General features: G+C 40.7%; 1 protein-coding gene and 1 pseudogene across 1 annotated transcript; one reads left to right on the top strand and one right to left on the bottom strand.

The window, feature by feature from the left end:
* The first annotated feature begins 2,599 nt into the window (after nucleotides 1-2,599).
* On the top strand, nucleotides 2,600-8,812 carry LOC131490769 (uncharacterized; annotated as a pseudogene).
* A 3,909-nt stretch (nucleotides 8,813-12,721) lies between these two features.
* On the bottom strand, nucleotides 12,722-17,651 carry LOC131491919 (procathepsin L). Its single transcript, XM_058695442.1, has 8 exons — nucleotides 17,461-17,651; nucleotides 16,339-16,475; nucleotides 15,916-16,038; nucleotides 15,665-15,811; nucleotides 15,249-15,473; nucleotides 14,639-14,804; nucleotides 13,872-13,986; nucleotides 12,722-13,116 (listed from the first exon to the last, which is right to left on the bottom strand). Exons 2-8 carry the CDS (start codon nucleotides 16,462-16,464, stop codon nucleotides 13,017-13,019), a joined length of 1,002 nt encoding a protein of 333 aa, XP_058551425.1. The 5' UTR covers nucleotides 16,465-16,475; nucleotides 17,461-17,651; the 3' UTR covers nucleotides 12,722-13,016.
* Between the last annotated feature and the right edge of the window lie 8,163 nt (nucleotides 17,652-25,814).

Raw genomic sequence — 25,814 nt, 5'->3', positions numbered from 1 at the left:
AGGGCCAGAGAGAGAGGCAGACACATAATCTGAAGCAGGCTCCAGGCTCTGAGCTGTCAGCACAGAGCCGGATGCGGGGCTTGAACTCACAGACTGTGAGATCATGACCTGAGCTGAAGTTGGATGTTTAACAGACTGAGCCACCCAGGCGCCCCTGATATAATTTTTAAAAGCAGAATAGAGAATCCACAAGTGAGGATTTGTTTTTTTGCTTCTACCTATATTGGCCCTCCCTCTGAGTGTTGTGTGATTAGCAATCTAGTGCTGTTCCTGGATGTGGAGGAAGAGGAGAGGGTACAGAAAGCTGAGGAAAGGACACTTCTGTCCCAATGTTGGGATATGCGATGCAGGTGGAAGTAAAGAGAATATGTATTCTGAAATTCACTAAAGCAGTCTAATCAGAATTGTCTCTTGGTATATTCCCTTATTGTCCACTTCTCTTTGGCTCTTAGCAAAATCCCTCTCTAGCCCCTTGGGCTGAGCCCAATGACTTTGAGCCAACAGCCCACGGCTCTCAGGAGAAGTTCTGTGTTATTGAGACTGCATGGCTAGTGACTGGCCAGTGGCAGTTCCTCATGTGAATGTTGTGTGAATGGACTGGCTGAGCAATGACAGTGCAAATCTCGGAAAGATAAATCCTCCAAATAGGAGACTTGCCTTGATTTAACCTATCTAAAGACAGTCTGTTTTCCCCTCTTTCTCCTCCTCCTTTTCCTTTACCAATTCTTACGTTTGTTTTTTTTTTTTTAATTTTTTTTTCAACGTTTTTTATTTATTTTTGGGACAGAGAGAGACAGAGCATGAACGGGGGAGGGGCAGAGGGAGAGGGAGACACAGAATCGGAAACAGGCTCCAGGCTCCGAGCCATCAGCCCAGAGCCTGACGCGGGGCTCGAACTCACAGACAGCGAGATCGTGACCTGGCTGAAGTCGGACGCTTAACCGACTGCGCCACCCAGGCGCCCCCCTCTTACGTTTTTTAAATTGAACTGTATACTTCTGAATCTGTTACCTCATGAGAAGAATGTATATTATTATTTTTTTTAATTGGAATAATACAGCAGAAAGAGAAAGTATCTCTTTTTATGCTCCAGGAAGCATACCTGGTTTATAAATTTTGAAGACTTTTAAAAATACATACAAAAATGTGTATGTCTCTCTGTGTTTTTTTTTTTTTTTTTTTTTTTTTTTTGTTTTTGTTTTTTTTTTTTTGAGAGGGCTCATGTGAATGAGGGGCAGAGAGAGAGGGAGAGAGGGACAGAAGCGGGGCTCACCTGAAGCGGGGCTTGAGCTCACTGGAAGCAGAGCTGGATCTCACGAACTGTGAGATCATGACCTGAGCGAAAGTCCGATGCTTAACTGACTGAGCCACCCACATGCCCTTGTCTCTGTATTTTAAAAAAATTGTAACAAATTATTCATACTGATCTACAACTTGCTTTTTTACCTGAGATGTATATTTCACAGGCATTACTATGTGCTTCTTCTGCTGTAAGATCTACTGACTTCGAGAAAATGACTCACAAAACAACCTGAGAGTTTTATTTTATTTATTTTACTTTATTTTATTTTTGTTTTATTGGGTTTATTCTTTTCAAAGTCATGTGGATTAATTTAAGTGTCTCAAGTAAAACTTTGGTTACAAAATGACATGGTTGGCCAAGAAAACAATTTAGGAACTCACAATTTTCCATCCACTGACTTTTGAACATTTTTAAGGAGAACCCCTTCTCCCAAGGCTGGTTTTTTTTTTTTTAATTTTTTTTTTAACATTTATTTATTTTTGAGACAGAGAGAGACAGAGCATGAATGGGGGAGGGGCAGAGAGAGAGGGAGACACAGAATCGGAAGCAGGCTCCAGCCCAGAGCCTGACGCGGGGCTCGAACTCACGGACCGCAAGATCGTGACCTGAGCTGAAGTCGGACGCTCAACCGACTAAGCCACCCAGGCGCCCCCCAAGACTGGTTTTAAAGAGTGCTTAAGTAATAAATCTGCTTGAGGAATTGTACTTAGCCATTTCTTTACTAAGGGATGAGCAGAAAAAATAAAGTAAGGAAGAAAAATTTTGAGCTTCCTTATCACACCAGAAGGGAATTCCAACTCATAGTTACAAAATGGGATACCCTAAGACCCTAAGCAACATATTTACTACAATTTTTGCCTGTAAGAAAGCCTCCCGATCCCATCAGTTTCCCTTCTTAAGCAAGGCATGGAAAGGTCTTAATATCTGGGTTAGATGGGGACAAGAAGGTCTCCAGTAATCCAATAAACCAACAAAAGCCTGTAATTCCTTTACTGGTTCAGGGATTGGGAAGGCTTGTATTTTATCAGTGACTGCCTCTGGCACCACTTTTGTCTTACCTGCCCAGATGACACCCAGGACACTGCCCAGATGACACCCAGGAAGGATCTGGTCAGTATTTACTTCCCATCCTTGTGACTTCAAGTGCACCTGTAATGACGCAGCTGCTTGAGACAGGGAGGATAAATCATCACAAGTTAACATTACATCATCTATGTAGTGATAAAGCACCATCTCCTCTGGCAATACCCAGTTTTCCAGATCTCTGGCTACCATCCTATGACAAATTGCGGGACTATGGAGGCACTCTTGGGGCAATGCCTGGAAGAGCCATTGTCTCCTGTTGCATGTAAAGGTGAACTGGCCTTGGGATTCAAATTCTAATAGAATGCTGACGAGGGGGTTAGATAGGTCTAGTAAGTAATGATATGTCTTAATGGATGCTGTGATTTTTTTTTTTTTTTCTAACAATGAGGCTATATTAGGCAACATGGCATGGCTGCATGGAGTAACTTTACTGAGTTCCCTATAATCTATTGTCATTCACCAGGTCCAATTAGATTTCTTTTCTTTTTTTTTTTTTTTTTAATGTTTATTTTAGAGACAGAGAGAGCACAAGCTGGGGAGGGGCAGAAAGAGCCAGAGACAGAATCTGACGTAGGCTGCAGGCTGTGAGCTGTCAGCACAGAGCCCAATGTGGGGCTCGAACCCATGAACCATGAGATCATGACCTGAGCCAAAGTTGGACACTTAACCGACTGAGCCACCCAGGCGCCCCTAGATTTCTTTACAGGCCAAACTAGACTATTGGATGGGCTTTGAGCAGGCCTGATTACCTCTGCCTTTCCTAATTCTTTAATGGTGGCAGTAAACTTGTTATGCTCCCCACCCCCCGTACTTTATATTGTTTTATGCTTATTACTCTTCAGAGGAACTGGCAGCTGTATAGATTCCCATTTTGCAGAACCCACAGTGATGGGTTTTACGACTCCAATGTGCAACTTGAATTTGCCTGTCATGGGAGTTAGATCTAGATCCTGTAAAACATCTACACCCAAAACATACTGAAGAATGGGTGATACATGCACTAGAAAACAGCAGGGTGGGACCCTGCCAATCTGTAGGTAGAGACTAGTTTGTCTGACCTTGATAATTTGTCTCCCATAGTATCAATTGCTTCTATTTCTCCCTGAGATATCAAGGAGTTTCCATAGATTAGTGTGCATTCAGCTCCAGTGTACATTAGAGCTAGTACAGTCTGTCTGTTAGTGTGAAACTAATAAATGATTAATTCAACATGGGGCCTCTGGTCACCCCTATTGTACTCACCAGAGGGCAATGTTGATCTAACTTCTAATCTCTAGGAGTAAGGAGTACCCATACTCTAAATTCGCTTGTTAGCAGAGGGGCACTCAGGAACACATCTGGCTTTTTTGAGCCTTCTTTCAAGGGAATAAACTGCTTTCCTTTAGTCAATGCCTTCCATAGGCTTAGCAGGAACCATTGGATTGCTTGTCTATATTTCCTCTTAGGGTCCTAGATAATATTAGAGTTTACAACTAGTAAATCTAGTTGTTTACTAGAGACCCTGATGGACCCCCTTTCTGCCATTTTATTATTGGCAGGATCCTTTGTTTTTCCATTTTTCAACCCATCTATTTCCCCTATGCCAGATTCTTTTGGTTTCATGTAAGTCAGCCACCATAGCCACTACTGTAGCAATGGACTGATTAACCATAGGTGCAAGGACAGATACTAAAGTCTCATAACATGCCCCTGAGGCATGGTCTTTCATATAAGAGGAAAATAATTATTTGGTCCTCTAAAATGCTGAATGTAAATGGCATGTTTCATTCCCAGTTCTCATATAATTTCTTGTAGTTCTTCCATAGAGGTCCAGTGTAATGGAGAGTAGGGAAAAATCCCCTTCATTAGGCCAAGTCATCTTTTTTTTTTTTTCATTTACATCCAAGTTAGCATATAGTGCAAACAATGATTTCAGGAGTAGATTCCTTAATGCCCCTTACCCATTTAGCCCATCCCCCTCCCACAACCCCTCCAGTAACCCTGTTTGTTCTCCATATTTAAAGAGTCTGTTATGTTTTGTCCCGCTCCCTGTTTTTATATTATTTTTGCTTCCCTTCCCTGATGTTCATCTGTTTTGTATCTTAAAGTCCTCATATGAGTGAAGTCATATATTTGTCTTTCTCTGACTGACTAATTTCGCTTAGCATAATTTCGCTCTAGTTCCATCCACGTAGTTGTGAATGGCAAGATTTCATTCTTTTTGACTGCCAAGTAATACTCCACTGTATATATACATATACATATATATGTATATATATGTATATATATATATATATATATATATATATATATATATATATATCTCACATCTTCTTTATCCATTCATTCATCGATGGACATTTGGGCTTTGTCCATACTTTGTAGGCCAGGTCATTTTAATGCTAGAGTTTATCAAATCAATCAAATTAGCTAAGCACTTACCCATGCCTGCAGCATGGTATATAACCTTTGTTCCAAGGCAGGTTGAGCAGTGACTGAGGCCATTTTTGACATCTCAGACCCTCTAACACAATACCATCTGTCCCAATATTCCACAGTTGTAACATACAAGATGCATCCCTTCTTGGCCTTTTTGCTTAAAATGCCTCATTAGCTCCACTAATTCACCTCATAGTCATTTTCTGACTTGTTGGAATTTATTCTTGGTTATCTCAAGGCTCATGAGGGGCCTGGGTCTTTGTTTGAATCAAAGGGTATGACTGTAAGTCATTTTCCTTGTCTATTATAATATCCTCCCCATAAGCGGAGTCATTATTCCAGGGATCCTAAGCTTTAGGGTCCCAATTCTCTTGAAATATAATAATTCTCACTTTAGTGTATGGTAGCCTGCACCCATGCATCTTTGCCATTGTACATGTCATACTTCCTAAGCATTTCTCCTGCTCTTGTATTCTTGTGGACAAGATATCCATATTAGATGTGGCTTGTACATCCTTTTCCAAAGTCAATGCTTCTCTAGTCTGTTCTAATTCTCTCCTTACTTATAATTCTGCAGTGTCTCATAATGCACATATCTCTGGCCAAGCTACTGCCACAATAGCTTGTTCACTTTCCCTTCCCTTTTCCCTGCCATTCTAGATAGGATATCTAACAATCCTTTGGGCCATTTCAGGGTATCCCCCTATTCACACACTGCTCCAAAATGCTCAAAAAACCTAGCTGAGTCTTCCCACATGACAGTGGCTGGCCAGCTTGGGATTTCCCCCACCGACAATGGGATTTCCCCCACGGACTATGGGCTTTCCCCTGACAGAGCCCCTTTATCTCTGCTTGTTTTGTTTTAGGTCTCTAGCTTAGCTCACCAATTGTTAGAAGATCGAAGAGGAACAGTAAGGTATCCTTTGAGATACTTTGAAACCAAAAAATGAAGTAAGCCACTGCATACCATTTACACACAGTTTTACTGATATGGGGATTGGGTGGATGACGATCCAGGTGCTTTGCAGCTGTTGTCTGCAAGGTCTGGAGCTTAATCCACAGATTTTATAGAGCAAGGGGGTATGCAGAGGCCATTGTAGGGTCAAACTGTTTAACATTTAACAGATCATCTGTGCACCAGAGTGGGGGAAGGGAAGAAACGATATTATCTCTACTAGTTATCTAAACAACCTTAGGGATGGTCAGATTAAGCCTTCTTGCATTCTGGTTAGGGGATACATAAACCTCCAAGGACCTGGAACAAGTATCCCTGAGGGAGATCATTGCAGGGACAGGAACAAGATGGAAGGCCAAAGAATCAGTCTGCTCTCCTACACCTACACTAAATGTAGTCTAGATGCTTTTGGTATATTGTAGAAGAAAAGGTATCCAAAGGTTTGGGAGTTTCAAATGTTAGAGTGGATTTGTCATGTAACAATGCTCACTCACCACAGAAGGGTATAGAGGACACAACTTCTTCCACTATGACTGTAAGAAATAAATTTGTGAGGGAAATCCTAGTATCTTTGAAAAGCTCTGTGGTCACTCTTCTCAACAGATTAGAAATTACAGTGGAAAATGCTGCCACTGAATTGAGATTCTTAAATGCAATGGGGTAAGTGGATCCTGGGTGGCGGGAGCCAAATGGTGGCACTTAATCACCAAAGATAAGGTGGATGTAGAGGCCACTTTTAGGTGACGTGCTTGAGCAACAGAAACTTGAGCAAGACAAAAGGGCCCACAGTGACTACCGAGTGGACGTAAACAGACTCACTGAGTGACCTACCTCGACCTAGTCATAGGCCCTAACTGACCAATGAGCTACTTACAACCAGGCACAGGTACCAAAAAAGGGAAAATTCCATAAGTTCCCATGTTTCCTCACTCCACTCTATAACTATAGTCCCTTACCACTGTGGCAGATAGTTTCTCCTTTGCTGTCCTGCCCAGTGCTCCATTGCAGTATGTTTAATAAATTTCTATCTCCTTTGTTCTGGCTCGGGTGAGTTCTTTCACTGCCAGTGCCACTGGCCCCCACCCAACTGGAACACACCACAGTGGACATGGTTACCAAAGTGGACAGCAGAGTTGCTGCAGTAGTTAGAACAGTCTGACTTGCAAGGACCTATGGCACTGGCTAGCTGATAATAGTGTCCCTAGAAGAGAAGCAGGTGGGCAGTCTACTAAATTCTTATATCATCTGTAAAAGCAGATGAGTTCTAGGTCTAACTTGAACAGAAGAAGTCTAACTTGAAAAAAAAAAGAGTTACAGCCCCTCAATTAATTCCAGAACTTGAGACAGTTTACAGACTCCAAACCCTTAACTGAAAGGGAAACTGTGTCCCCACTATACTGTTGATTTTTATTCTGTTTATACTCTTTTTACTGTTCATTTTTTCTCCCAGGCTGTTCCAAAGAGGCTGATAGCCTTTTATAAAGGTGATATGTTTTGGAAAAAAATAAGACAATCAGACATTTTGGGAACTACTCAATACTGCCTCTGAACTGACACTAATTCTAGGAGACCCAAACCTCATACATCAGAGTAGGGGTTTATGGAGAAAGGGTGATCAATGGAGTTTTTGCTCAGGTCCATCTCAGTGGGTTCAGTATAGTTTTTTCCCCCCAGTTCCAGAATGGATAAATGGAATTGACATTCTCAGCAACGGGCAGAATTCCCACACTGGTTCCCAGATCTGTGGAGTTAGGGGTATTATAGTAGGAAAGACCAAGTGGAATTCACCAGAACTGCTTCTACCTTGCAAAATAGTAAGCCAAAAGCAGTGACACATTTCTGGAAGGATTTCAGAAATTAGGGCCACCATCAAGGACTTGAAAGATTCAGGGATCGTGATTTTCACCACCACATCCTCATTCAACTCATCTATTTGGCCTGTGAAAAAAACACACGGATCTTGAAGAATGACAGTGAATTATCATAAACTTAACCCGTGAATTATCATAAACTAACCATAAACTTAACTCAACTCCAATTGCTATTCCAGATCTGGTTACATAGCTTCAGCAAATTAATGTATTCCTTACACCTGGTATGCAGGTATTGATCTGGTAAATGCTTTTTTCCCCTCCACACCTATGAGTAAAGACCACCAGAAGCAGTTTGTTTTCAGTTGGCAAGGCCAACAATACACCTTCACCTTAGGGGCATATCAGCTCTCCAGCTGTACATCATAATTTAGTTCTCAGGGATCTTGATTATCTTTTTTCCCCACATCATAGTGGTCCATTACATTGATGACATTATGCTAAATAGAACTAGTGAGCAGGAAGTAGGAACTATTTTAGACTTACTGGTCTTATTGGTAAGACATCTGCATGTCAGAGGGTGGGAAATAAATCCTACAAAAACTTAAGGGCTTCCCATCTCAGTAAAATTTCTAGGTGTTCAGTGATGTTGAGCATGTCAAGATATCCCTTCTAAGATGAAGCATAAATTGTTGCATCCGGCTCCACTATAACCAAAAAAGAGAATGCTTAGTGAGCCTCTTTGGATTTTGAAGGCAACACATTCCTCATTTGAGTATGCTACTCTGGTATATTTACTGAGTAACCCAAAAACACTGTTAAATTTTGAGTGGGGCTGAGAACAAGATAAGGCTGCAACAGGTCCAGGCTGCTATCTATGCAAGCTGCTGGGCCCCTTGGACCATATGATTCAGTAGATTCAATGATGCTTGAAGTGTCAGTAGTAGAAATGCTGTTTGGAGCCACTGATAGGCTCCAATAGACAAATAGTAATGCAGACCCTTAAGGATTTGGGGAGTGAAGTCACGCTATCCTCTGCAGATAACTATTCTCCTTTCGAAAAACAGCTTTTAGCTTGGCTACTGGGTATTAGAGAATAAATGCTTAAAAATGGGCCACCAATTTCATGAGCTGCTCATCATGAACTGTGTATTATCTGACCCACCAAGCCACAAAGCCAAATGTGCATTGCAGCACTCCATCATTAAGTAGAAGTGGTATATATGGGATTGGGTCTAAGCAGGCCCTCAAAGCAGAAGTTACATTAGGAAGGGGCCAAATGCTCATGGCCCCCACTCCTGCCTTCTCGCTCCCAGCCTCAACCTATGGTCTCACAGGGCATTCTCTAAAATCAGTTGATTGAGGAAGAGAAAGCTTGGGCTGGTTTATAGATGGTTCTATGTGATATGCAGACACTAACTGAAGTGGACAACTGTAGCACACTATGACCCCTTTTGGGGACATCCCTAAAGGGCAGTGGTGAAGGGAAATCCTCCCCATGAGCAGAATGTTGAACATCTGGTTGTTCATTTTGCTTGGAAGGAAAAATGGCCAGAAGTGCTATTATATACTAATTCATGAGCTGAAACCATGGTTTGGCTGGATTATCAGGGTCTTGGAAGAAACCTGGTTGGAAAATTGCTGACAAAGAGACCTAGAGAAGAGGTGTGTGAATAGAGCTCTCTGAATGGGCAAAAAGCATGACTATATTTTTGTCCCATGCAAATGCTCACCAAAGGTAACCTCAGTAAATCAAGTGAATAAAATGACCTGTTCTGTGACTACCAGTCATTCTTTCCTCAGCCACTCCTGTCATTGCAAATGGGCTCATGAATGGTGGCTACGGTAAAAGATGGAGGTTATGCATGGGCTCAGCAACATGAGAATGTGAGCTCCACAAGAGACAGACTGTGACTACCTTTGTTCTATACCCCAGAACCGACAGCACAGTTGAATGAGGAAATATATTAACTACAAAAGTTTTAATATGTAGTACTGAGAAAAGAGACCATGGAGCAGCTCTTGGTAATAGTTTCTTATTAAGTTATTTAAAAATAGTGATGACCATGAACATTTCTGAAATTCTGTAAAGTGATGGGAGATAAACACACATACACACATACATACATATATATGTATGTAAACATGTATATATACACTAATACTTGCTTCTTTAAACTCCCACAAGTTTTTTGTTTTAGATTTTTATATCAGCCAAAAGGTAACTGAGTTTAGGAAACAGCCAATTTCAAATTTTATAGGCAAAACATATAAATGTGGTCTTAACTGTAACTTAACTGTAACTTTCATCAATCATAAATCACTAACAGAAATAGGGAAGTCTATACTTGCTTAAGATTTTGTAAGTATACCTTGGAGATGGTGATGAAAATTAAGTGCAAAAAATGAGTTTTCTAATTACAGTAGTTTCCCCTTATTTGTGGGTAATACATTCCCAGCCTCCCAGTGGATGCCTGAAACTGCAGATAGTACCAAACTCACACTCGTTTGACCTTTGAACAACACAGGTTTGAATTGTGTAGGCCCACTTCTTTTATACAGTATCGTTTTAATGAGTTAAACATGATGCTACTCTCATGCTTCTACACAAGAGTTTACAAACCCTTGTATTTTAATGAAAATGTCACTTGAAAGATACATTGTACGAAGTGTACTTTCAGTGAGTTAAGCACAGGAATATTCCAATATGCTTCTACATATAAGTTTACAGACTTATATCTCAAAAATGTTATCTGAAGTTATATATATGCAATGTGGTATCAATGGTTTAAGCATACGGCTTATCCTGTGCATGTAGGCCCACTTACATGTGGATTCTTTTACAGTAATGTAAATCTATTTTCCTAATGATTTTCTTAACATTTTTCTCTACTGTAAAAATACTGTAGATAATACATATAACATCTAAAATACATGTTAATTGTATTATTGGTAAAGTTTCTGGCCAACAGTAAGCTATTAGTTAAGGTTTGGGGAGTCAAAAAGAGACTTCGGGAATTCAAAAGTTATACAGATTTTCAACTGCATGAGATGGGGATAGGGTTGGCACCCCTAGGCCCCACGTTATTCAAGGATCAACTGCACTGTTTTTTCCTATACATATATGATAAAATTTAATTTGTAAATTAGGCATAGGATAAAATCAACATGAAAATGGAATTATAGTATATTGTAATAAGTTATGTGAATGTGGTCTCTGTCAAAATATCTTATTGTACATACTCATCCTTCTTGTGATGTGAGAGGTGATTATATATATATATATATATATATATATATATATATATATATATACATATATATAAAATATGTGATGAGATGAAGTGACGTGAATGACAGGCGCTGTGATATAGCATCAGTCTACTATTGACCTCCTACTCACCTGTCAAAAGGAGGATCATTTGCTTCTGGACTGTGGTTGACTAAAACCATGGAAAGCAAAACTGCAATTAAGGAGGGACTACTATACTGAGACCATTCTCTCCCCTAACAAGATGTCCATGTGTTATAGCTACAAATCCACGTAAGCCAATTCCTCCCTCATAACTTGCCAAATTGTCTCACTTTTCCTTACTTCCTCTGAAATATTAACTAGGATAAGTAACTATTTGGATGTCTGGACTATAGGAAATACTGGTAGCCTGTTCTTCAGATTAGATTTTGTAGTGATAACATTTGTTTCCAGCTCTCTTTATTTCAAGTCTATTGGCTCCTTTGAAATTCTTTTAGATGATAGATGTGGTTTGGAACTTTTCACAACTTAAAATATAAAGGTCTTTGGAAGTTACAAAAACAAATACTTGAGACATCTGAGGTGTCCTCTGCTTTGACAGACTTGAAACTTTTTAAAATACAAAGCCATCATGCTTCCCTTCAGTTTAGCACCCAGATGTTTCCTTAGAGTCTTGAGTTGTTCCAGGATTCTGTGGACACCACTGAGTTAGCCTGCTGTTGCAAAGCAAGATGAAGGAATCCTTTCTTAGAGAAAACTCAGATTGAAAATGGTACATTATATTGATGTATGGACAAAAATTATTGAAGGTTTTGTGGACTATAAGGTTCTAGTTGTCCTCGATCTCTCATTCCCTTCATAATTGAGTATGGCTATATTAAATATTTCACCAGCTTAGTCCTTGTGTTTTCTTATTGATTGGGAGCATGAGATTTTTAAACACACGTACACCTGCTTCTTTGGCCTGCAGAATGTAGGTATATTTTCACAATTTTCCCCCTACTAATAAAATACATGTCTTCTGTGGAACAGGTTAAAGAAAATAATCATCCATAACCCACCCAAAAGTTTGGCATATTTTCTTTCCATCTTTTAAATATACAAATATATTGTCTTATTTGTATTTACTACCTGTGCAACCATATGCTTAGGCTGTTTTTTTCCCTTCCAAGTTTAGTTTTAATTCAGAGATTACGTAGCTAGCTAAGCCCCCAATTTTGACCCAGTGATCTTCCTAGGCCAGAAGCCTATTTTTGTAGTCCACACTCATCTCTTGTGGATCTTTAACACATTTTTCCAGTTACTATCAAACATGAGAGACTTGTTCATCATAGACATTAAATATACTTTTGCTAACACTAGGCAACAAATGAGGCTTTTCCTAGAAGAGTTATGTGAAAGCCATCAGAGACTTGGCAGAACAAAGATAAAAGACTTGGTAATCCAGAATCTGGTCCTTATTCAACTGCAAAGTAGTCACATGGTCTTTACCAGCAATTCAAGGAGATGCTTCAGTAACTGGCTCTGAGACTTTTTTCCCATAACCTTACTAGGTTTTAACCATCTTAAGTCAAAGGAAGAGGATCTCCTTTTCTAGTGTCTAAAACCTAAGATCTTAATGTCTTCTCACTTTCCTAAAGAGTGAATTGTTAAATTAATAAAACAATTTACCTTTGCCCTTCCAGATTGTTATGTTTTGCTAGATTCAGGGTTGGGTGAACACAGCCAACAGGCAGCTGACATAAAATCTGCGTATTTGTTAATTAGAAAATCTTGAGAACCACCCAGCATCCTTCTAATGCACCACTGGCATATCCAGTTATATCTTTATAGCCCAATTAGATTTTATAACTACACAAAAAGTTAATGCATTGAAAACAGAGAAGTTCCACCTCTACATGTTGAGTTAAAATTTATTTTAAAAGGTAAAGTTTTATATATCCTTTGAAAAAATGAAAATTCAAAAGTCTTAGAATTAAGTAATGAGTCTTCAACATTATAAAGCTATTTATAACAGCAATTAAGGTAGTGGTAAAGTTTTACCCTTATAAAAATGTCACAGAATTCAAATCACAACTTGGATCTTCAATGATTCAAGTGTCTTATGTTACATAAGGGTTTGGTCAGTTTTAAGATAAAAATTCCTCCAGATATGCTGTCCTTAAGTCCTCTAATACCCCATCCACCAGCTTACACAGTGGGATAGCTGGCTGCCGTAGCAATTCCACAGTGGTTGTTCTGGTCTTTGGCCATTTTTACATAGCCACTCCAGCCCCATTCTGGACCCCAACTGAAAAAAGAAGATGTTTTTTGTTTTATACAAAGTATCAAGTACATATTAGCTTCATTAGTAATAGCTAATACTTAAAATAGGGCTTTCCACATATCAGGTGCTATCAAGCACTATTCTAAGTGCTATTACATATATTGGTAAGTATATCAATTCCCACAGGTCCTTAACTTTTTAAGATAGGAAACTGAGGCAAGGCTAGGATTCCAATGTAGCAGTTTGTTTCTGCAGGCTATCTTATACCCCCTCTCAAAGAACTTTAGCAGTGAAAATGGATCCAGATGACCTCAAAGCCTCTGGGAATTGGGAAGTAGAATAAAATGGCAGGGCAACAAATGGTAACAGGAAGGACATACAGAGCCCACTGGACTCTTAGAAAATCCTTCAGAGTTAAAAGAGTCAGCAGTTGTTTCTGCTCAGTATACCTTGTTGAAAAACTGGACACAAAAAAGGAAACCAGCCCTTAACCTTACAGGTGCAAAATCCTTTATCTAAACTCTTGGGGCCAGATGTGTTTCTGAATAAAGTTTTCAAAATTTGGAAATGCAATGTTATAAATATGTAATAATAAGTCCAACAAGCTTGCTACAGAATCCTGTAATCAAACATCAGTACATTTTACCCTTATAAAAAATGTCAAGAGTGTTCACTCTAAGTTCTGGGATTTCAAAATGAGTTTTGGATTTGAAATCAAATACTGATTCCAAACAAGCACTCCCTTTTCAATTTAATATATAACATTTGGAGTTTTATACCTGTTCTTGACAATCCAAAATTTTTTACTTGAATCCGTTTCTTCAAAGCCATAGCCAACTACAAGAACACCATGATCCAGGTTTTCGCTGCTGCAGTCTGGATCATAATAAATGCCTAGAGGAGTAAAATTTGGGGTGAGAAGCTTCAATTGACACGACAGTAACTCACCCTATCTACCACGGTTAAGAGACATCTCAAAATTCAATGAAATGCCATTAGTAAATTACATATAAAGCTTAAATATTTACCAAAAATAGTTATGGTAACTAATAAACTCAACTCACTAGAAATCAACAAAATTCCACTAAACCCAAAATATTTTCTATTCGAAAAGGATTTCCAATAATAAGATCTAGTTATCAAGGCTAAGACGATTTAGCTACTTCTACTAATATTACTTAGCATAATCCTTTCTACTTCTAAAATGCCAACTAAGGAAACAGCACATTATAAAATAACACTTGAGCCACAGGGTTCTTTACAGTTCAATAGTAAACATTATTTGGAAAAAAGGTCCAACAACTGGAGAATACTTATATCAATTATTTGTATTTGCAGAATTACACAGCCATTTAAAAACACTTAAGGAGAGCTTGTCATGAGAAAATGTCTAAAATATGTCAAATGGAAACATCACTATATTAAATGCACACACTCAAAATTCTAGTCTTGGAAAGCAGGACTCCAAACCTAACACCAAACAATTATGGTTGTGTTTTCCAATTTTGCCTGCCTGAACTTCTATAATAAAAATACAAACACCTACCTGATTTATAGAACTGGAACGACTGATGGCCTGCATCAATAGCAACAGAGATGGGCCCCACAGTTGCCACTGCCTTCATCAGGGCCTTCTCCCGCTGAGGGATGTCCACAAAGCCGGTGTCATTGGCAGCAGAACACTCAGGCTTGTAGTTACAGGGCTCTGAGTCCTTTTAAAGGTAAATGGGAAAGAAACTTGATCACTACCATCCACACCTCCAGTTCTAGGACCTCAAGACTCAGCAGTTTGCAGCTTAATGATTTCCAAGTCAGCTTTGTTGTGAGTTAATAGCCAAATGTTTCTGATTTGAAATTGAAAACTTAGCAGATGTCATCTTCAGTGAAACCCCTTAGGCCTACTTGTCCATAAGAAATTTTTCACTATGCAGAAATTATGTGAATGGTGTATAAAAAGCCTCCAAGTTACACAGAAATAAGGACAGCTATGTGCTAACCATCTAATCAGAGAACCTGTGCTAAGGCTGATAATTTATAGTGACAGTTCTGTCAGTTTGCATCTAAAATGTGAATGCTGAGTAAAGTGTCTGTTATCTTTGAAAATGTTCAGCTTTCAAAAGCTGAGCTGGAATAACAAGATAAGGAGCTCCATTTACCCTTCCAAGATACGGATAAGACTCCTCTGTGTCCAGGCCTCCGTTGTCCTTAACATACTGGAAGGCATTATCCATTAGGCCACCATTGCAGCCCTCATTGCCTTGAGGCTGAGAGCAGTCCACCAGGTTCTGCTCACTCAATGAAACAAGTTTGCCAGTTTTCTGGAACATCTGTCCTTCAAGAGCACCAGTTGCACTAAAAGCCCAACAAGAACCACACTGACCCTGAAAATAAAAAAGTTATCAGTTTATAAGGTAAATACAAAGATTCACAATAACCCATATACCCGAATATTCTTAAAACAAAACAAAACAAAACAAAACAAAACAAACAAACTCCACTGTCTACCAAAGCAAGGACACTAATTCCTTTTTGGCTTTATTCTTGGAAGGAGATCTGCTAAATATTATCATACCTGATTCTTCACAGGAGTTACATAGCCTTTCTCTCTCCAATCCACAGATTTGGGGATCTCAGCAAATACAGGTTCTTGGAACACTTTCCCTTTCTTGTGCTTCTGGTTTTGAAAGCCATTCATCACCTGCCTGAATTCTTCATTGGTCTTTAAGGAAAAGTAAGTAAAATGTTGAAAAGGCAAGAGGTTATTTTGAGAAAGTACAGAGGACAGGAAGCACAAAAAGCACAGCAATCCACGCTGACACTCACCATGTCACCAAAAGCATTCATTGCCATTGTGAAGCCATGTTTCCCTTGGCTATATTCTCGGTTATGCAGTTCAATCATTTTTATATTCTTCTCCCACACTGCTCTCCTCCATCCTTCTTCATTCTAGAAGCAAATATATAACTTACCATCTTTATTCCTACTTAAAACCAGCCCATCTTCACCTAGTGGATTTGCAGACAGGGAAAAAAGCCATGGCCCAGGATGGCTTATATTTCTGGGAGCTGTTCTCTAGCAACCACACAACAGGAATTATGCCCCATATTGTGCTCAATAATGGGTGCCATGAAGTTATTGCCTTGGTGAAAGCTGACTTCTACATGCTACTCTCTGGCTATAAACTCCCAACGGCAAGGGACTCTTTCTCTTTGGGGGTCCCTTTGGACAGTTTCATATGTTACCTACCATGCCATATAATCTCTTGTGTGTTGCCTTCCACTGGTACCATTGTGCATTTAAACTTTGATCGAATTTTGAAGCAGCTGAGGCTATTCCCAAGCAAAGGGCAGTCAGGAAGAGTGAAGGATTCATGTTTCAAAAACCTAGAAAGGAAAATGAGATCAGTATTTGATGAGACCAATCCTTTAAAAAAGCCATCCTATTTTCTCCTGAGATGTTGTAGAGTAAAAACATTTAAAGTGCCTTCGCAAATATTTACAGGTCCCTGGAAGAAGGCTAAGGATGTGGGTGGAGAAAAACAGGCCAAGGACTTGGAGGTATATGATTCAGCCATCAAAATTAAAAACAGGCTGACAAGTGCTATAGGAATTGAAACAGACTTCATTGTAATAGTGCAATGATAATTTAGGTTTTGATCAGAGTTTCAGAATCTTAAGGCAACTAAGAAGCTGTTGGTCCAAGTTCTTTACTGAAAATACCGAAGTGACCCAGGAAATCTTATTTATCAGAACACCTGATCCCAAGTAGGGACAGGGATCCCCAGGGGTTAGGTAGCCACCTCACATCTTTCTTTTGACAAATATACAGCAAGGGGTGAGACATGCTTCTTGAATTGAAAGCTTTCTGAAAGACCTTCCCAGAAGGTGGGCAGGATTGCACCAGTGCTCTGCTGTCCCCACATTTGGTCTCTGCCGCCAGCACCGCCATTAACTACCCCCAAACTGAGGAAGAAATTACGAGGCACGAGGGCGTCAAGAGCCCCAGTTCCCGACCGGGACAGGGCCACGATCTCCCGGAGTTCAGAGCACCTTCTCGGGCCTGGCCCAAAGGGACACTGCAGGCGGGGCCAGGCCGAAGGCTCTCCGCCCCGCTCGCCTCCCTCAGCTTCCAGACGATGTTCACAGACCGAGGTAGAGGGAGCGCCGGGCCCCGCAGCCCTTGCGGAGGTCAGCCTGCCCTGTACCTCCTGGCCACGCCCAGTCCCGTGGGGGCCCGGCTGCCAGACCTGTGCCCGCAACGGCCCTGAGACGGACCGACTCCTGCACAGCCTAGGACCTCCCCGTGGTCTCAGTGTCGCCCTGGGTTCCCCGAACCGCCCTGCCCCCACTTCCCATCTTCAAGGCTTACAGGATCCAGGCAGCGTCGGCTCAGCCTCACCAACTCCAGGCAAGCAGATGTTTTTATTCCCGCGGGACGCGCCCGACACTTGCCCGTGCCCTGGGGTGAATCCCCTCCTCCAGTACCGGTCCCCAGACCAAGAAGCTGACCTACGGCGTCCACAGCTGCGCAGGCGCACTCCACAGACACACACAACCCTTCCCGGATCGCCGAGGCCGGGGATTGTGGCCCAGCTGCTCCTGACTCAGCCTTTAAGGCCTCGGGAATTCTGCACGCCCGACCCGCCCTTACTTACGGTCTGCTCGCGCCGCGATTGGCTGCGCCGGCCTGTGGGCGGGGCCTCCAGGCTTGGGACTCCCAGAGCGTGACGCGGCTCAGTCTCAACTTGTCCCAGGACTGCTGGGTCCGCGTCTGTGCGCTCCGGACATCGCTGAGGAGGGGGTGAGGCACCTCACTGGGGACCCGGATCAACTTACTACCCCGAATTCATGAGATCGGCGGGTGGTCGTACTGGAGCCCCTAGCGCGTCGCTTTGCGGGTCCTTAGGTGCTGAAGTTTTTGGTTAAAATCTCTCGGAGGACTGAGAACGGGATATTCTAGTCCAGTGGTTCCTGTTTATTCCAGGCAAAAATGGGGCGGGTGGAGGATGCAGAGCCCACAGACAGATTTGTTATCAGTGTTTCAGGATGGGATGCCTCTGGGTTTTGGAAGAATCTGGAGCGGACTGGAAATCCCCAAAATATGGGACGCAATGGGCAAGACCTAGTCCTTGGAAGGAAAGGGGATGGACTGGATGGGTGTACAGAGGTATGGCCATTTCGTAATGCTTCTCTTCTGTCCCCCCCCCCCCCCCCCCCGCTCCCTTACCTCTCGAGCCATTCACAAAACCAATAGAAAGGAATTACTTACAGGAAAAAAAAAATGGTTTCATAAAAAGGGGAAAAGTGGTTGAGAAGGGTGGAAACTTATTTACTTAAACTCTGCATTAGGGATTGATTGTTAGGTCTTACTCAGTATCCAAAGTGCTTCTCTTGAGATATAAGGAATATACATACTTTAATAACACTTAACGTGGTTATGCACTTTGAAGAAGTGTTTCCGTTGGAGAACAAATAGATATAAATATATTTGTGTGTGTGTGTGTGTATATGTGTGTGTATATATACAGACTCTTGAACACCATGGTTGTTAGGGGCAACAACTCCCCTTGCAGGTGAAAACCTGCATTATAACTTTTCAACAGCCAAAATCTTAGCTACTAATTAGCTGCCGGTTACCAGAAGCCTTACCAATATTATGAAAGTTGACTAACACATATATTGTATGTTGTATGTGTTATATATTATGTATTCTTATAGTAAGCTAGAAAAAAGAAAATGTTACTAAGAAAATCACAAGGAAGAGAAAATACATTTATAGTACTGTAATGTATTAATCAAAAGAAATTTGGGTGTAAGTGAACACATTTCAAACTCTGTCAAGGGTTAACTGTATATAGAGATTTAAGGAAATCAGAAATGTTTCTAAGAGTTTCTTTTTTAATTGCAGAAGGAGCATATTTATTGTAGAAAATATATTAAATTTTTTTTTACTTTTTATTTATTTTTAGAGCATGAGTGGGGGAGGGGCAGAGAGAAAGGGAGTCACAGAATCTGAAGCAGGCTCTACACTCTGAGCTGTCAGCACAGAGCTGGTTGCGGGCCTTTATCTCACAGTGAGATCATGACCTGAGCAGAAGTCAGACACTTAGCTGACTGACCCCCCCTGGTGCCCCAAGAAAACATATTTTAGAAAATGAACACCCTTGTCCTTTTCCCCATAACTCCTTCCTCTCTCTCTCTCTCTCTCTCTCTTTCTCTCTTTCTATATCTATATCTATATAGATAGATAGATATGTATATAGATATATATAGATAGATCTATCTATATATAGGTATAGATCTATCTATAGATCTATAGATCTATCTATATGTTTTATGGAGTCATAGTGCATGTCGATTTGTACTTAGTTAAAATTAAATTGATAACTTTCATAGAAACACAATCAGACAAGTATTTCTAAAAGTCAACTTATTGAAGATTTCATTTTATATCCTTTGAAGTAGAATCGTTTTCCTCTTGCACACAGCTGGGAGTCCAAAGTTCTCACATGGTTACAAAAGTGTATTGCATATGGCTGAACTTTCATTTTGTTTTATGCTTAAAAAAAAAAAAATTAATCATGGTGGTCAACACAAGCATCCACATGTGGAAGTAAAGGAAGACCACCCACATGATAACTTGCTACAAAAAGGAGACCATTCAAAAGAAGCCAGGGTGAGGAAAAGCTTTACAAGGACAAAACAGGGAGACTTCTGTAAGAGGAAGCCGGAGAAGGAATAACTAGAAATGGAACATCTTATGTGGTTGGTTTGGGGAGAATATTTGGATTTTTTTGGTTTGTCCTGGGTTGGAAGTGGAGGCAAAAATAGATTGATAGCCATTGAGCAAGTAAGGCCTGACTATTCCAAAATGGTTGCTGGAGAAGTTTCTTTTGTGGGTTAGAGTTCTTCGTCATGTAAAGTTTGGCCTTTGTTTGCTTGTTTACTCAGTCTATCACAAGAGATCTAAATTATTCTAACACGTGGGTTTTACAGTTGCCTTGGGGGTCACAGCTCCAAAGGATTGCACAGGTGGAAAAACCTGCTACTGCTTGACTTCCTCCTGCACCTTAGGCAATAGCCTGAATGGGAGGCTGCCTGGCAGGTGCTGCTCCAAAGAATGACATCACCTTTGTTTCTTGGAATGTGATACAACCTCACATTGTAGGGGAAATCGTCTCTCTAGCAAATATGCTCAAAACCTAAACTTAAATAAAAAATGTATATATTTAGGAGAAATATAGGAGAAAATCTTTTAAGCAAGAGAGTAGAAGATATTATTGCTCCAACTCATGACATCTACATATACATAATCTGTAAAATAAAGTATCGCAGGAATGTGTATTACTAACCATTGTGTTCTTTTTCTTCATATTCTATTGCTATTCCTTTGCCAAATAACTTAGATGAGTACTAGTATTAAAATAGTTACATTTTAGTCAAGCAACCAAGACTTAGCTCTGCCTTTAATAAAATTCAGTTGGCAGAATTTTCCAATTCCTATTTAAAATTCAGTCTCTGTGAAAGTATATTCTCATGTGCATGTCCAGATTTCTTTTGCTCACTGGTAAAACAAGGTATAATTCTATACCTCATCTCTGGAAGTTTTAAACCATAGAGGAATAAATAAATCCAATGTGATGGTATTCAAGACCCTGAGACCACTTAACACCTCTCCCCAAAATAACAACCTCTCCAATTTGTTTAAATTTCAATGAGCCAAGACTTACTTTTAAACACATTACGTAACAGGCAACTGTTAATTTGTAAAGTGGTTTATTATAATTAATAATTTTATGGAAAAAAGCCTGTTTATGATTGGATGTTTATATGAAGCGACTTATGAAATTATTTTTTTGAGCTACTATAACCTTGCTTTTCCTATAAGGTTAAACAGTCAGCCAATTTGTTAAATAAATCAATTAACAAGAATTAATTAAACTCTTAGTTGGTGCTCATTGTCTTCTGGTGTAGTTTATGCATTTACTTAGATACGTTCTACATGTAACTTCACTAACAGCTTTACTGAAACTCAGCCTTTCCATTTTAAAATCTGAGATTAACTACAGTAATCTTTTCTTTAAGTTTATTTATTTATTTTGAGAGAGAACACACACGTGAGTGGGGGAGGGGGAGAGAGAGAGAGAGAGAGAGAGAGAGAGAGAGAGAGAGAATCCTAAGCAGGCTCCACTCTCGGCATGCAGCCTGTCACGGGGCTTGATCTCACGAACCTTGAGATCATGACATGAGCAGAAGCCAAGAATCAGACGCTTAACTGATTGAGCCACCCAGGTTCCCCTAACTACAGTAATCTTGATTTTACAACATATGAGCATAGCCTACTATCATTTAAATAACATGGCGAAACTTCTTGGTCCAGTAGGTACCAAAAGAGCTGGCTTGTGGGATTTTCCCTATTGCCAAAACTATAATCCAAAAACTCTCCTTTGGCTCCCAGAGGATCTCTTCCTCAAATCTGAAGAGTCTTTTCATGAAACAAGATGTATTAGTTTCTTACAGCTTCTGTAACAAATTCCCACAAACTTCGTGGCTTAAAACAATAGGAATTTGTTCTCTCACAGTTAGTGGAGGACAGAAGTCCAAAATCAGTATCACTTGGGCTAAAAACCAGGTATCATAGAGCTGTGCTTCCTCTTGAGGCTTTAGGGAAAACGTGTTCTTCTCTTCCAGCTTTTGGTGGCTTTAGTCACTCCTTGGTTTGTGGCACATCACCCCAATCTCTGCCTCTGTGGTCACATTGCTTTCTCCTCTTTTGTCTGTGTCAAATTTCCCTCCCCTTCCCTCTTATAAGAACCCTTGTGATTACATTTAGAGCTCATCCAGATAATCCAGGATATCCCTCCCCAAATCCTTAATCACATTTGCAAACTCTTTGCCATGTGAGGTAGCATTGATGGGTTCCAAGAATTAAGATCTGATGTCTTTGGGGGACCATTATTTAGTCAACTGCAACATGGCATAAATAAAAACTAATTTCTTGGGGTGCTTGGTGGCTCAGTTGCCACATCAGTTGGGCATTCAGCTTTTGATTTTGGCTCAAGTCATGATACCAGAGTTGTGGGATCAAGCCCCACTTTAGGCTCTGTGCTGAGCATGAAGACTGCTTAAGATTCTCGGGGCGCCTGGGTGGCGCAGTCGGTTAAGCGTCCGACTTCAGCCAGGTCACGATCTCGCGGTCCGTGAGTTCGAGCCCCGCGTCGGGCTCTGTGCTGATGGCCCGGAGCCTGGAGCCTGTTCCCGATTCTGTGTCTCCCTCTCTCTCTGCCCCTCCCCCGTTCATGCTCTGTCTCTCTCTGTCCCAAAAATAAATAAAAAACGTTGAAAAAAAAAATTTTTTAAAAAGATTCTCTCTCTCTCCCTTTGCCCCTCTCCCCAGCTTGTGCTGTCTCTCTAAAAATAAATAAATAAGTACATACATACATACATACATACATACATACTAATTTTCTTGACAAGGCTGATCACAACTTGTGTTTAACATCTTTAGGCTTACTTGACTAGGACAATCAGGCCCTAAACTCTATGCGAACTTCCCACTCTGTAACTTTGCTGATGTCCCTGACTACAGACATTTCCTGCCTTGACTGTTAGTGCAATCAATGTTTGACATAGCTTTTTAAATATCAAGACTCCCACACAATTTTTATTACCTCTTCCTTGCCCCATCCCTCCTTACTCGTTCCACAGCCACCCATCATTTCAGGGTCTCTGCATATAAAAGCATTGCTTATCCATCCCTTCCTGAAGACATTTCTGGTTTTAGACTTTGAGCATATTCCTATGGCAATTGTCCCCATTAATAAAGTCTTTCCTTACAAATGTACATTCTTGCATTTTTCCCCCTGACACCCTACATCATTATGGTAAGTGGTCAAGACAGAAAAGACCTCTGTACTGTTAAGAGTCAGCTTGCACATGCATGTGCCAGGGGTTTGTTCCACAGGAAAAGCATCTTCATATGAGAGGACTCATTACTCCTGGAAATTAAAGCATTATTAGAAAGGTCTTGCGATGATGATGATTGTGATGATGATAATGATGATGGTAACCACGATGAGGATACTAACAGCTAGATAACACTTAGGTGCCAGGCATCATACTGAGCATCTTCTAGCTTCTCCATCATTTACTCGTCACAACAACCCTGTTATAGCAGTTCTCAAACTTGAGAGACCATCTGAATTACCTGGGGGCTTGTGAGAACTGATTGGTGACCTCCAACCCCCGAGTTTCTGATGCAGTGAGGCTGCAGTGGGGTTTGAGAATTTGCTTTTCTAACAAGTTCCCAAGCAATGCTGATGCTACTGGTTAGGGGACCCACTCTGAGAACCCCTGCCTGAGGAGATAGGTGCTATTGTACACCCCATTTTATAGATGGGGATGGTCATGGCAGGGGGTATACAAAATCAAGGGTGGCGTGGGTTCCTCTCTGGAGTGAAGAAAGAACTTAAATGTACTTTAGGTCACCAGGGCTTAGAAAAGGAAGCTGGGCTTTGGGGACTTTGCCCTCCTCCCTAAGCCCCAGTCCCCATTACCTATTTGGCAAACTGGACTCTGGGTTCCAGACGCAGCAAGAGAAATGAAATGTGCACACCAAGGCCATAGCGAGATACAGTGCTAAAGCTCCCCAGGGCCAGGCTCTCCACTTGGACTTCAATGTAGGCTTACCTTGCATCAGGCTGAGAGGAGGGGAGACAGGTGAGCCATGCAGAAGGCATTGCTGCCCTTATTGGGCTGGGCCCCCACATCTTCCTGCTCCACCAACTTCCAGGAAGGTGTTTTGCCCTGTGCCTCCTAGGTGTTTCCTTGCTTGATCATTTCTTGGAGACAAAAACTGTACCTTAGCTATGGTCAATTCATTATCAGATTTTAAGCCTACTTCTGATGACAATGCTGATGACTCATGGTTTTGGGAAGCTCAGGTATTAAAAAAGTGAGGTTCATTCATTCACCAATCCTAAAAACACATACATAAAGCTTTCTTTAAAAAAGATTTGAGACCATAAAAAGGAAATAAAACTATACAATCAAGCATCCCCAATTCCCTATATGATCCTGTCAAAAACCAAAAACCAAAACCAGAAGCTTTGGTAATTTTGCTGAGTCACTGACTCCACTCTGGTGGTTTATGTTTATTTTCTCTTTTGTCTTGTGTTCCCTCTCTGCCCTTGCTTATCAACCACCTACCACCCAATGATTGCTGCCTCCCTATCTTGATTTCATTGTCCTCAAAGCAGACCTATAACTATGGTCTCAAGTACATCTAAACTTTATCCTCAAATCCATAGCATCCACTGAAGAACCCAGATTTCATTTTTGAGAACTAACTTACCCTTTGAATAAGGAATCTGATTTTTCTTCAAGATTGCTGCTAACATGGTCAGATGAAATAGCATGTAAGAGTTCAGTATAGAATAGATGGTTCTGATTCAACAAAGCACTACTACTTCTTTTTTAAAAATTAATTTATTTATTTCGAGAGAGAGCGAGTGAGCACAAGCAGGGGAGGGGCAGAGAGAGAGTGAGAGAGAGAATCCTAAGCCAGCTCCAAGCTGTCAGCACAGAGCCCAACATGAGTTTCGATCCCATGAACTGTGAGATCGTGTACTGAGCCAAAATCAAGAGCCGGATGCTTAAACGACTGAGCCACCCAGGCACCCTAACAACTACTTATGTTATGTTATGTTATGTTTTATGTTATGTTATGTTATGTTATGTTATGTTATGTTATGTTATGTTATGTTATTTTCTTTATTTTATTTTATTATTATTTTTACAACTACTCCTTTTAAATGCATTTTATTATTAATAGAATCCTGTGCCCAGATGGTGTTCTTCCACTCTAGGAGGATAAATCAGGCACATTGCAGAATGCACAAGTCTCCTCAGGTTGTAGCTCCCATGCACTTTGAATTGTAAGGCTTGGAGTCTGGTGTCCCGACTGATTGAATGTTTCCTTGCCCATCATCCCAGGTTTCTCATCCAGGGAGCAAGATCACACAAGGTGGCCATTCCAAAGCGAATTAGCATCTACATTGTGGATATGGCATGTGTGTTTTATAAATCCACTCACTCCTTTTCACAGTACCCTACCCCTTGCATTTGCCTAGTTTGTACATTTCCATGGGCTCAGTGTAGAAGTGACACTTGATGTGTCAAGTGATGGTTTGCATGACTGTGGAAAGTAAGTGGAATTTGACTGAAAAAATTTGGGAAGTGGTAAAAGAAGAGTTTTTCCTCCAAGTTCAAAGAGGGAAATGGAACTAAATGAAAATTTGAATGACATGACAAAGTGTTTTAGTTATATCAGGAGGACAAGCAAAACTAAGTTACACGTCTTGTCTCCCCAACAAAAGTGTCTCAAGGGACAGAGACTTTGTTTTATAGTTGATGTCCCCAGAGTGTGATAGATATCACTGCAAATGTAAATATCACTGCAAAATGGCAATTTGTGGGCCAAGAGAAGAATTGTTGCCAATTTGGCTTAGCTCCCTGGGGACTATTGCACTTGACCCAGAGTTTAGTGGGTCTTAGGTGTACTTAGGAAACTTCTCTTGCTCCCAGGACACAGAATCCTAGATCCTCCTCACTGTCCTTGAGATGCTTAGAAATGCCACAAGGAGCTTAGAACTACCTCAATCCTTAGAGAGTTCCCAAGACAGAAACTGGCCATCAAAAGTCTCTTAAGGCCTCAACACTCCA

The sequence above is a fragment of the Neofelis nebulosa genome, chromosome 12 (assembly GCF_028018385.1).
Source record: "Neofelis nebulosa isolate mNeoNeb1 chromosome 12, mNeoNeb1.pri, whole genome shotgun sequence".
Classification (NCBI taxonomy): Eukaryota; Metazoa; Chordata; class Mammalia; order Carnivora; family Felidae; genus Neofelis; species Neofelis nebulosa.
The sequence above is the reverse complement of the archived record's forward strand: the minus strand, read 5'-3'. Positions and strand labels throughout refer to the sequence as shown.

Bases quoted from the DNA above. Each gene is read 5' to 3' on its own strand.
- LOC131491919 (XM_058695442.1), bottom strand. From the start codon at position 16,464: ATGAATCCTTCACTCTTCCTGACTGCCCTTTGCTTGGGAATAGCCTCA. The intron at 13,987-14,638 runs GTAGGTGTTTGT...TTACTCCTCTAG, and splicing joins GTTCCAGTTCTATAAATCAG to GCATTTATTATGATCCAGAC. The intron at 13,117-13,871 runs GTATAAAACTCC...TTCTTTTTTCAG, and splicing joins TTTTGGATTGTCAAGAACAG to TTGGGGTCCAGAATGGGGCT.